Here is a 13651-nt window from a genome sequence, read left to right on the forward strand (position 1 = left end):
CCTTTCTCCTTTATCCCATAGTCCCTTTTTTGATACAAAAAGAATGAACACAGGGTCCTAGACAAAGGGCAACTATTACAGAAGAACAGTTCTTTTTTTTTTTTGTTTACAAATTCAAAAATGTTATCCCAGTAAAAAGAACTTTAATTTCTATTATTGTTTAAAGTAACTAATCAACTGAGTCAATCAAGATAAAACGCCAACTATTACACTTAAAAAAAAAAAAAAATCAAAAGTATACTTACTGATAGCTGGGGCTATTCCACCTACTGATCCGGGGCCAGGGATGTTTCCTGCCACGGCTGCTGCCTGGGCAGCTGCTGCAGCTTGTGCAGTAGCTGCCTGTTGTTGCATCTGACGATGACACTGACGCAAATCAAAGACCTTAAAAAAAAGTATAAGTCTCATGCCATGAGTCCAGCAGAAAATATTCATACATCAAAAACCAATGCACAATTTATTTAAAACTCATAGCTTGATTTAGCTCTCAGAATTAAAGAATTCAAAATTTTAATTTTTTATGTATATGTAGTTCTTAGGAAAGGCGGCTTGAAGCTCACCAAGAGGCACATTTCACTATGAGGACAGCTTTGGCCACCACAGCTCTCTGTATCCTTTATCTAGAGTTCAGTGTGGGGCAGCCGTTATGGTCCTTGTGAAAAACCACACCACTGTGTAAAATGAACAGTTAAGAAATCATCCCTCCCTTTCATAACCAAATTGCTGAGAGTTTTCTTTAGGATGAATCGATGGCCTAGGTCAATATGGCCAACTTCTTTTCTTTATCATTCTATTTGGAGGACTGAATAAAAGCACCGTCACTATATAAGAAAACAACTACATTTCTCAGAGATGCATACTTTAATCCATAGGAGCAAAATAACATGATATTTAGGACTTGTTTTAAAATACTTTAGAAACAGAGGAAAAAGAATAAATCAAGTAAATGTAAAATCTTAACAACTACTGAATCTCAGTGATAGATACATGGGATTTCATTAACTAGTTTCTCATTACTTTCTGTATGCTCGTGATTAAAAAAAAAAATGCTTAGCTTTGAATCCTATCACTGATACCTGCTACCTACATGTGTTAAATTTCTTAACCTCTCCAAGGCCTCAATTTTCTTATCTATAAAATGGGAATGCTAAGTGTACATGCTGTTTTATAAGGTTGTTATAAACTTGGCATAGTATACAGTAAGCTGTCAATAAATGTTACTTATTATATTTTATTTTATTTTTGGCCTCTCATGTAGCCATTGACCTTTCAGGATAAGTTAAGGAGTTCATAAGTAATTTCAATGTTCTTTATCAGCCATGCCAAGGGCTGGCATTTTTTAAAGCACTGGAAGATTACACAAGCAGAGTGATCATCTTAGAAGTTGTAGGAAAGGAAGACAAGGACAGAGTAGAAGCAAGACTGTTCAATGCACTCTTTTTATATCATTTTAATTTCTGAACCATGTGACTATATTCCTTTGTCAGGAGTAAATTACATTAAAAAAAACATCCTTCTAGTATGCACAAAACCCAAATATAAGCAAGCATAATTATCCTTGACAATAAAAAAAATCAAAGAATGCATAACATAGTACTTTATCAGATAAACAACAGGTTTGGAGCCCAAACCATTAGTTTTCAGATGCCTGAAAAAATTGTGACTGTCTTTAGCCATGGTATTTACATGAAACATAAGAGCACACAACAACAATAAACAAGAGAACCCTCTCCAAATAGCAAACCACATTCCTATTTACTTATTTCTCTACTCAATGCCAATCTTCCAGCATCAATGACGGAAAAACTTAGACTATCCCATTCTCTGAAGAGACAGAAATTTGTCACATATAGATGTATTTATTACCTGACCAAACTATCAGTCCTAAAAGGCTTCAGAACAGAAAGCATGACAAAGTCAGGTCTGGAAATCAGAAATCCCGCAATGCCCAGAACAAAAACCACTGTTTTTTCAAGATTCCCAAGAGTCCATTAGATTCTGAAATTTTCCACTGGGCTCTCTGACCTCTTAGAAGGCATCACTCAGCACAGTACAAAGTGGGACTCAAATATCTGAAACGTCAAACAGCTCTACAAGCACTTTCTTTTTTTTAAAGAAACTAACAAACCTTAGTTTTTAGAGCAGTTTTAGGCTCACGATAGAACTGAGTAAAAAGTAAAGCGAGCTCTGCCTCCTACTCAAGCACAGCCTCCCCCACCGTCAACGCCCCGCACCACAGTGGTGCCCCTGCTACATCGATGAACCTACCCTGACACAGCGTTATCACCCCAAATCATAGGCTACATTAGGGTTCACTCTTGGTTTTATAATTCTATGGGTTTAGACAAATGTATAACAACACGTATCCAATGTTGTAGTGCCATAGAGTATTTTCACTGCCCTAAAAATACTCTGCGCACTGCCTATGAGTTTTTCCCTCCTCTCTATCCCTGGAAACCACTCATCTTCTTACCGTCTCCATAGTTTTACCTTTTCCAGAATGTCACAGAGTTGGAGTCATACAACATGTATGTAGCCTTTTCAGATTGGCTTCTTTCACTTAGTAATATGCATTTTAGGTTCCTCCATGTCTTTTCATGACTTAATAGCTCATTTCTTTTTAGTGCTGAATAACATTCCACTCTGTGGATGTACCACAGTTTATTTACCCATTCACCTACTGAAGGACATGTTGGTTGCTTCTAAGTTTTTGGCAGCTGTGAATAAAGCTGCTATAAACATCCATGTGTAGGTTTTCGTGTGGACATATGTTTTCAAATCATTTGGGTAGATATTAAGGAGTGTGACTGATGGATCATATGGTTAGAATACATGTAGCTATGTAAGAAACTACCAAACTGTCTTCCAAAGCAACTGTACCATTTTGCATTTCCACCAGTAATGAATGAGAGTTCCTGTTGCTCCACATCCTGGCCAACATTTGGTTTTGTCAGTGTTTTGGATTTTAGCCATTCTACTAGTATGTAGTGGTATCTCACTGTTGTTTTAATTCACAATTCCCTAATGACATATGAACTTGAACATCTATTCATATGCTTACTTGCTATCAATGTATCCTCTTCACTGAAGCATCTATTCAGGTCTTTTGCCCACTTTTTAATCAGGTTGTTTTCTTACTGTTGAGTTTTAAGTGTTTTCTATATTTTCGATAACAGTCCTTTATCAGATGTGTCTTTTGCAAATATATTCTCCCAGTCTGTGGCTAATCATCTCATTCTCTTGACACTGTCCTTCGTAGAGCAGACATTTTTAATTTTAATGAAGTCCAGCCTATCAACTGTTTCTTTCATGGATCCTGCCTTTGATGTTGTATCTAAAAAGTCATTGCCATACCCAAGGTCATCTCCTATGTTATCCTCTAAGAGTTTTATTTTTTACATTTAGGTCTTTACAACCACTTAAAAAAAATTTTTTTTAACCATCATTAACCTAGTATGGCCCGGGAGGAGGGAATACAGCTTAAATTCCCAGGGTTCAAATATGTTCTCAACATATCCCCACCTCCACCATGAGTTATTAAAAATAACCAAGAGATATTCACACATAGGTTCTTTACAATATGTTATAAACAATCATAATTACGATTGTCTTAATCTAAATCTATGCTAACACCAGCAGCACATATTAACCACAAAGATGACATTTTAAAACTTTTATCTGCAGATGTAGTAAAAATGATTCATTAAGCACCTCAGCAAACCTTCTTTCCACATGGGTTATTTATGTAATTACAGCACCCACACCGAAAGACATAATTATTGGCTATACTGCTAACTAAAACTCAGGCTGCCTCCTCACTGTATACTCTGTCTGTCTATACCATAATAGGTTTCATCTGTTATACTGGATAGTAAAATTAAGGCTTTCATTGAAATGTAACCATCTTCCTTTCAAAATCTGACTGAGTTGTTGATAAAAACAATTCAAAGTAACCAAAGGTTTTAAATATTTTTTTTGGCTCAGATCCAAAACATATTTCTGATCACGACCCCTGGGCTAATCAACAATTTACCTCTGATTTCATTATTTAAACACATTTCCTGTGGTTACTCTCATATAAGTTTATTACAAACCTATTATTTAACAAAGGTGAGTGTCTTATAAAGATCACTGTCAACATCTTCAGGATATTCTCTTTCAACCAGGAGTCAAATTTTGGCATTCTTCTTTATAAGGCTCAATTACAGTACTCTGTTTAAATTAACACCAAAAAATAGTAATCGAGAAAGAGAAACAGATGATTGTGTTGGTGGTATACTGGGCATCTGAATATAAGACTGCTTTAAGGACTTGCTAAGTAATCTGACCTGGAGGTAAGAATCATGATATATAGTAACTGGGAATAAATTTAAGTGGGATCATAATAACCTTCAACCTAGTCCAGCTGTGGTTTAGAAACACAGCCTGCCCCCTGTCCCTAACATATATGTGTTCAAAAACAAACCTGACTCATCATCATAAGAGAAATGCATATCAAAAACCACCACAACGAGATACCACTTTACACCCTCTAGGATGGCTAAAATCAAAAAGACAGATAACAACAAGTATTCGTGAGACTGTAGAGAAATCAGAAACTTCATACACTGCTGCTGTAAATATAAAATGCTACAGCCACTTTGGAAAACGGTTTGGCAGTCACTTAAAAAGTTACACATAGAGTTACTTTATGATCCAGCAATTCCACTCCTTGGTATATGCAAGAGAAATGAAGACATATGTTCGCACAAAAATCTGTACATGAATGTTCATAGCGGTATTATTCATAATATAGCCAAAAAGTAGAAACTCTATGTCCATCAACTGATGTATGGATAAACAAAATGTGGTATATGAAATATTATTCAGCCCTAAAAGGAATGAAGTACAGATATATGCTACATGGATGAAGCTTGAAAACATTATGCTTAGTGAAAGAAGTCACAAAAGACCACATTATATGATTCCATTTATAAAAATTGTTCAGAGTAGGCAAATCTATACAGAGAAAAAGTAGATTAGTGGTTGTCTAGGGCTGGGGGAAATGGGGTGTTGGGAGGTAACAGATAAGGGTACAAGGTTTCTTTCTGGGGTGAAGAAAATGTTCTAAAATTGATTGTGGTGATGGTTGCACAACTCTGTGAATAAACTAAAAATCACTGAATTGTACTCTTTTAATGGGTGAATTACATGGTATGTGAATTATCTCAGTATCCCAATAAAGCTCTTTAAAAACCTGAGTGTCTACTGCTTAAGCAACACAAACAAAACAGACCTTACTTTTGAAAGCAAAAGAGCAATGCCACTTAAAGAGAATTCAAACATTTGCTCCATTTAAAGCTTGTAAAATGGCATTTTGTTACATCAGATTTTCATAAATATAAGGTGACTGCTATGTCATGAGAGAAGCAGGAAAAAAATATCAACATCTTCGGAGAAAAAAAATACAATTTAGTCCTAGCTTCTTGGTTTATAAAATGAAAGAATGGTTCTTCAAACCTATGTTTTCCTCATTTCAACTAAAAAGAAAAAAATGTGTTTGTGTGTATGTATGTGTATTGGGGGTAGGGATGGATTCCCCCATGTGGACTCCCCAATGTAAGGGCACTCCTTCCAAGGGTTCATGTATCTGTACGCAATTCACCCCAGTAACATGATTTCTGGTGAAAATCTACCTAACAACCTAAACTTTAGTTACTGCGGCCCAAAAAATTAGTAAATGAAGAAAAGGCCAATGGTTAGATTTAGGATAAACTTGCATCTCTTTCTGGCTAATAAGAAGACTCTTCTGAAGAACAATATACTTAGTAAACAGAAATAACTATTTTTAAATCTTAGTTAATACAACAAAAATGGGATGTTTTTTACTCCACTAAAATGTATCACAAGATAGTTATTTATTGTTCAAGGCAAAAGTCTGAGATTGCTATAAAAATCTCTCCATGACAGCGGTTTATCAAGTGATGACATGTCTCATACCTGGGTGGCTTTTCAAGGACCATTTGTACCAAAATAGAGATACTACATTATTTGACAATCTTAGAAATTAATTATACAAGATTCCACATTTTTTAAGCTTAAATGTTTTAAATACTACCTCATATCCGTTAAGTTCATAACTACTGTCTGGCACAAAGTATATATTCAACACTGTAGTCCTCTGTCCATTCACTTCTAATTGCACAAGTAATCCAGAGACTTGCAGTCAAGAGAGAGAAGGTGATTATGCATAGTTACGCATAATCACCTTCTCTCTCTGCTCCAAACATATACAAAGGCTAGAAAAACTATTAAAAATAGATATCTTCCAAGCCAATCATAAAATTCATGTGGAAATCCAAGGGGCTGGCAACAGCCAAAATAATCCTGAAAAATAACAAAGTTGGAGAGCTCACACTCCCCAATTTCAAAACTTCCTACAAAGCTACAGCAATCAAGAAAGGGTAGTACTGTCACAAGGATAGATATATACAGCAACGAAACAGAACTGATGGCCCAGAAAAAAAACCTTTATCACTTAAGGTCAACTGAGTTTTCAACAGGGTGTCAAGATAATTCAGTAAGGGAAAGAACAGTCTTTTGAACAAATGGTTGCTGGAACAACTGGTTCTCATACAAAAGAACGAAGTGGGATCCTTTCCCTACACCATACACAAAAATTCACTCAAAATGGATCATAGACCTAAATGTAAGACCTAAAAGTATAAAACGCTTAGAAGAAAACATAGGCATAAATCTTCATGACCTTGCCTTAGGCAATGGTTTCTTAGATATGACACCAAAAGCACAAGCAACCGAAGAATAGATGGACTATACCAAATTTTAAAACTTTTGTGCTGCAAATCATTAGCATGAAAAAAGTGAAAGATGAGCCAAAGAACGGAAGAAAATATTTGCAAATCATGTATCTGATAAAGGACTGATACCCAGAATATACAAAGAACGCTTACAAGAATAATAAAAAGACTAAAAGACCCAATTAAAAAATGGGAAAAGATCTGAACAGACATTTCTCCAAAGAAGATACACAAATGGCCAATAAACACACAAAAAGAAGTTCAACATTATTAGCCATTAAGGAAATGCAAATCAAAACCACAAAACCACTTCATATCCACTAGGATGGCTAAAATAAAAAAGGCAGATAATAACAAGTGTTGGTGAGAATACAGAGAAACAGAAACCCTCCATATACATTGCTGGTGGAAATGTAAAACAGCACTGCCATTCTGGAACACAGTCTGGCAGTCCCTCAGAAAGTCAGACATAGAGTTATCTTATGATACAGCAACTCCACTCCTAGGCATATATCCAAGAAAATGAAAAAATACATCTACCTAAAAACTTGTACATGACTATTCATAGCAGCATTATTCATAACAGCCAAAAAGTAGAAACAACTCATGTCCATTAACTTATGATGGATAAACAAAATCCACAGTGGAGAGCAAGGACGAAAGACAGAAGGTACTTGGGGTACCAGCACCAAACAGGTGTGGAGGACAGGAATTTGACTTCTCAGAGTGATATGGAAAGAGAAAACAGGCTCTCCAAGGGCTACAACTGGGCACCTGCCCATAAATCAAGTGCTGGTAAAACAGTTTGACAGTTAATTCAGAAATGCAACTAGGAATAAAATTCTTGTCCATGGCATAGGTAAGCATCAGAGAAATCTATGCAACAGGAATTAGGCCCTGAGCATACCTGGGGATTGGAACTCAATTTCCTCAAGGGACAAAAATTCCTCTACCTTCTAAATATAAGAATTGGTCCTGAGATGTGGATCCCAGGGTGCCAGACTAAGGCAAAACTGCCCTACAGGGAGAAGCAATGACAGGGAGGAAAAAAAAAAAAAATCTCTTGAGACAAACTTGCCAACAAATATTAACTAGATTACAAAGCATACGAGGAAACACAGCACCACTTAAAAATAATAACAAAGCACAAATAAGCAAAATTCCTTGTGGAAAAATTAGAAAACACAAATAAAGATAATTCTATTTGTGTGCTAAGCAATTTCCTAGGACTAAGTGATGAGGTAGAGTTAATTCCACTAACTTACAATAGCTAATCTTAAAGATGCTGAGGATGATGGTGAAAAATCTGAAATTAGAAATATATTTAGGGTATCTAATTACCATCTTCCGCTTTCAAAAACAGTGTATGTTATAAATTAAAATTAAAATAGGTTGAATATGTAATAATTAATGAAAAATACCTCAGGCTTAATTTGCAAAATAATATAGTAAATAAAACTATTTAATGCACAAAATAACCTTAAAAAAAGTGGTACTGAAGAATTTTTCATTTCTCAGTTCTTAATCCGAAAAGCTATACTTTTAGAATTCCCTTCCATAAAATCCTAAAGGTTGGCTAAGATGCAATTTCAGAGTCTGAGTTTTACATATTTTATATCAAAGGAAATTTGGAGGTTTCACTCAGTATTTTCAAGAGCCTGTGTATTACTCTAAAACATTTAACAAATTTGCTAATAAAACAATAGGGCATGAATGCATCCACAAAACTAGATAACCAATCATGTCAATAAAAGTCCCCAGGAAATGTGTTTTATATACAAACATAATTTCTGATTATTTAATACATAAAAAGACATTTTTACACTCCTCCCACCTCCATCTCAATTCTTGAAACAACAAACAGAGCTTCCCAAGTCTAAAATATTTGAGTAAAACTGCAACTAACCTTTATATATGCACTTGGGTAGATCTTATGAACAGCGTCTCCAGGTGCACGCCCAGCTTCTCTGTCTAAGTAGTAGCTCTGTACAAAGACTGCGTGGTCACTAAGGCACCTGACCCAAACATCACCTTCACCTTTACATTCCAACTGCACACCTTTGCCTATGTGCAACCTTAGGAAGAAAAAGTGAATCACATTTCATTTTGATAAGTATTTAAAAATAAATTTTAGTTCAGATTATACAGCATACCCAATACTGAAAAATTTTAAAGAATAAAGGACATTATATAACACCATAACCAAAAGATAGCCACTGTTAACATTTCTGTATGTTTCTTTCTTTTTTTAGTATCCTATTCATGTGTAATAATGATGAACATTCACATAATGCTTATTATGTGTCAGGAACATTCAATATAAATTCTCACTTAACCGTCACAATTCAATTAATTTAAAAATTCAGTTAATTACATGAGCCAAATTTTAACTGCTCAACAGCTACATGTGGCTGGAAGTTACTATACTGGACTGCACAGATATAAACCATTTCCTTCATCACAGAAAATTCTATTAGACAGCACTGGCTTAGAGAGTAGATAATCTGCCAAAATCACACAGCTAGTGATAGAGCCAAGATTATGTGCTTATGCACACACACATTTCCTTAAAGAGTTGAGATCACACAGTACCTAAAATTGTGTATGTTTTCCTCTAATATTTCATCTTAAGTATTTACATTTGATTACATAAACTTTTTATATTTTAATGACTGCATAAAAATGAAAGTTTATTAAAATTTACTTAACCATTTCCCTTTTATTATCAGTCTTCCATTATAAATAACACTTGTGGAAACATGTCTTCATTTTATGTTATTTCCTCTCAATAAATTTGTAGAAATACCATACAATCAGAGGAGATAAAAACTAGTTTTCAAATCGGGTTCCAAAAGGTCTAGTTACTATTCAAAACACAGAAACCTCACTAACTTTTAAAAAAAGACTGTATTTTATCATCTTTTAAATAACAAACATCTACAATTAAAATGAAATGCTTACAAATTCTGAATTTTCAAGACGATCTTTATTCTTTTATCTATATTCGAAAACATAATTTACATTGAAAGATATCTTTGAATAAAAGACAATGTACTATGTTTAATTTTTAAAATTAACTATCTAACTATACAATCAATACCTTGCTCTCTCAATGGCTTCTGTCCTGTGGACATTGGAGAGTTGACCCAAGCAAAAGCGATCTCCTCCAGAAGGGTCTACATAACCATCAACAGTAACAACAGGACAGCTTGAAGGAACCTTAAACGTCTCTCCTACTTGAACATCCATTTCAAAGTAAGCAATGGAACACCAATACTCAGGAGCTATAGGAGATAAATGGGAGAGAAGAGCCAATCATGTGAGAAAGATTTAAGGCTTTCACTTTCACTCCATATGACAAAGCTTTTCTTAAAGGGTGAAGGAAGGGGAGAGCACCCAAATGAATATATAATGCATTATAAAGTAGGCACTGCCATGTCTTCTACTTTTCAGCTTAGTATCTAACATTCTTGAAACTTAAAAAAAGTCATTTTTAAAATCTGGAATTTGGTTCTTACCTGAAAGTACCCAATCAACAAGAAATTTAAAGATGGGAAATGATTAGAATCATAAATTTTTTTACCATGATGTTTCATCTAACTGCACATAGTATTTTCTATGTAGTCTGAACTTTTATTTTTTTTTAAAGCACACTAATTCTAATACGTATTTCAGAGAAGTGTTCTTGAATAACATCAATCTATGGTATATATTATAGATCCCTAAATGAGAGAGAGGGCATAACCAAGTCAGACATCACAGACTAGAGTCAAGGTTAATTACACTCCAACTAGACAGTTTCTATGAGCAGAAATTTTCAATTGTCTCTTGGATGAAAGGTCATTTGTCCCATCTGTATTTTTAGTGAAGTCCATTCATGTTAACTACTACAATTTTTTCAAATTATTTTTTTACACAGCAGGTTCTTATTAGTCATCCATTTTATACACATCAGTGTATACATGTCAATCCCAATCTCCCAGTTCATCACACCACCATCCCCACCCCCCTGCCGCTTTCCCCCCTTGGTGTCCATATGTTTGTTCTCTACATCTGTGTCTCAATTTCTGCCCTGCTAACTGGTTCATCTGCACCATTTTTCTAGGTTCCACATATATGCGTTAATATACGATATTTGTTTTTCTCTGTCTCACTTACTTCACTCTGTATGAGAGTCTCTAGATCCATCCACGTTTCTACAAATGACCCAATGCGTTCCTTTTTATGGCTGAGTAATATTCCACTGTATATATGTACCACAACTTCTTTATCCATTCGTCTGTTGATGGGCATTTAGGTTACTTCCATGTCCTGGCTATTGTAAACAGTGCTGCAATGAACATTGGGGTGCATGTGTCCTTTTGAATTATGGTTTTCTCTGGGTATATGCCCGGTAGTGGGATTGCTGGGTCATATGGTAATTCTATTTTTAGTTTTTTAAAGAACCTTCATACTGTCCTCCATAGTGGCTGTATCAATTTACATTCCCACCAACAGTGCAAGAGGGTTCCCTTTTCTCCACACCCTCTCCAGCATCTGCTGTTTGTAGATTTTCTGATGATACCCATTCTAACTGGTGTGAGGTGATACCTCATTGTAGTTTTGATTTGCATTTCTCTAATAATTAGTGATGTTGAGCAGCTTTTCATGTGCTTCTTGGCCATCTGTATGTCTTCTTTGGAGAAATGTCTAGGTCTTCTGCCCATTTTTGGATTGGGTTGTTTGTTTCTTTAATATTGAGCTGAATGAGCTGTTTATATATTTTGGAGATTAATCCTTTGTCCGTTGATTCCTTTGCAAATATTTTCTCCCATTCTGAGGGTTGTCTTTTTGTCTTCTTTGTAGTTTCCTTTGCTGTGCAAATGTTTTAAGTTACATTAGGTCCCATTTGTTTATTTCTGTTATTTCCATTACTCTAGGAGGTGGATCAAAAAAGATCTTGCTGTAACGTATGTCAAAGAGTGTTCTTCCTATGTTTTCCTCTAAGAGTTTTATAGTGTCTGGTCTTACATTTAGGTCTCTAATCCATTTTGAGTTTATTTTTGTGTATGGTGTTAGGGAGTGTTCTAATTTCATTCTTTTACATGTAGCTGTCCAGTTTTCGCAGCACCACTTATTGAAGAGACTGTCTTTTCTCCATTGTATATCCTTGCCTCCTTTGTCATGGATTAGTTGACCATAGGTGCGTGGGTTTGCCTCTGGGCTTTCTATCTTGTTCCACTGATCTCTGTTTCTGTTTTTGTGCCAGTACCATATTGTCTTGATTACTGAAGCTTTGTAGTATAGCCTGAAGTCAGGAAGTCTGATTCCTCCAGCTCCGTTTTTTTCCCTCAAGACTCCCTTGGCTATTCGGGGTCTTTTGTGATTCCATACAAATTTTAAGATTTTTCCTTCTAGTTCTGCAAAAAATGCCATCGGTAATTTGATAGGGATTGCATTGAATCTGTAGATTGCTTTGGGTAGTAGAATCATCTTCACAATATTGATTCTTCCAAACCAAGAACATGGTATATCTCTCCATCTGTTGGTATCATCTTTAATTTCTTTCATCAGTGTCTTATACTTTTCTGCATACAGGTCTTTTGTCTCCCTGGGTAGGTTTATTCCTAGGTATTTTATTTTTTTTGTTGCAATGGTAAATGGGAGTGTTTCCTTAATTTCTCTTTCAGATTTTTCATCATTAGTGTATAGGAATGCAAGAGATTTCTGTGCATTAATTTTGTATCCTGCAACTTTACCAAATCCATTGATTAGCTCTAGTAGTTTTCTGGTAGCATCTTTGGGATTCTCTACGTATAGTTCATGTCATCTGCAAACAGTGATAGTTTTACTTCTTCTTTTCCAATCTGTATTCCTTTTACTTCTCTTTCTTGTCTGATTGCGGCGGCTAGGACTTCCAAAACTATGTTGAATAATAATGGTGAGAGTGGACATCCCTGTCTTCTTCCTGATCTTAGAGGAAATGCATTCACTTTTTCACCACTGAGAATGTTTGCTGTGGGTTTGTCGTATATGGCCTTTATTTTGTTGAGGTAGGTTCCCTCTATGCCCACTTTCTGGGGAGTTTTTATCATAAATAGGTGTTGAATTTTGTCAAAAGCTTTTTCTGCATCTATTGAGATGATCATATGGTTTTTATTCTTCAATTTGTTAATATGGTGTATCACACTGATTGATTTGCATATATTGAAGAATCCTTGCATCCCTGGGATAAATCCCACTTGATCGTGGTGTATGATCCTTTTAATGTGTTGTTGGATTCTGTTTGCTAGTATTTTGTTGAGGATTTTTGCATCTATATTCATCAGTGATATCGGTCTGTAATTTTCTTTTTTTGTAGTATCTTTGTCTGGTTTTGGTATCAGGGTGATGGTGGCCTCACAGAATGAGTTTGGGAGTGTTCCTTCCTCTGCAATTTTTTGGAAGAGTTTGAGAAGGATGGGTGTTAGCTCTTCTCTAAACGTTTGATAGAATTCACCTGTGAAGCCATCTGGTCCTGGACTTGTTTGTTGGAAGATTTTTAATCACAGTTTTAATTTCATTACTTGTGATTGGTCTGTTCATATTTTCTATTTCTTTCTGGTTCAGTCTTGGAAGGTTATACCTTTCTAAGAATTTGTCCATTTCTTCCAGGTTGTCCATTTTATTAGCATGGAGTTGCTTGCAGTAGTCTCTTAGGATGCTTCGTATTTCTGTGGTCTCTGTTGTAACTTCTCCTTTTTCATTTCTAATTTTATTGATTTGATTCCTCTCCCTCTTCTTGATGAGTCTGGCTAAAAGTTTATCAATTTTGTTTATCTTCTCAAAGAACCAGCTTTTAGCTTTATTGATTTTTGCTATTGTTTTCTTTGTCT

At 35.3% G+C, this 13651-nt stretch overlaps 1 protein-coding gene across 4 annotated transcripts in view; it reads right to left on the reverse strand.

The window, feature by feature from the left end:
- The window catches only part of SMAD4 (SMAD family member 4), a 57446-nt gene that overhangs the window by 7776 nt on the left and 36019 nt on the right, over positions 1–13651 (reverse strand). For all 4 annotated transcript variants that reach the window (XR_014234412.1, XM_082355434.1, XM_082355432.1 and 1 more), the window contains 3 exons: positions 9898–10081; positions 8704–8872; positions 246–384 (listed from right to left, as the gene is read on the reverse strand). Coding sequence is in view for 3 of the 4 variants with exons in the window: in XM_082355434.1 (XP_082211560.1) it covers positions 246–384; positions 8704–8872; positions 9898–10081 (492 nt within the window). In the remaining variant the exon portion in view is untranslated. The remainder of the gene's footprint in view (positions 1–245; positions 385–8703; positions 8873–9897; positions 10082–13651) is intronic.

The sequence above is a fragment of the Balaenoptera borealis genome, assembly GCF_965194805.1.
Source record: "Balaenoptera borealis genome assembly, chromosome: 14".
Lineage (NCBI taxonomy): Eukaryota > Metazoa > Chordata > Mammalia > Artiodactyla > Balaenopteridae > Balaenoptera > Balaenoptera borealis.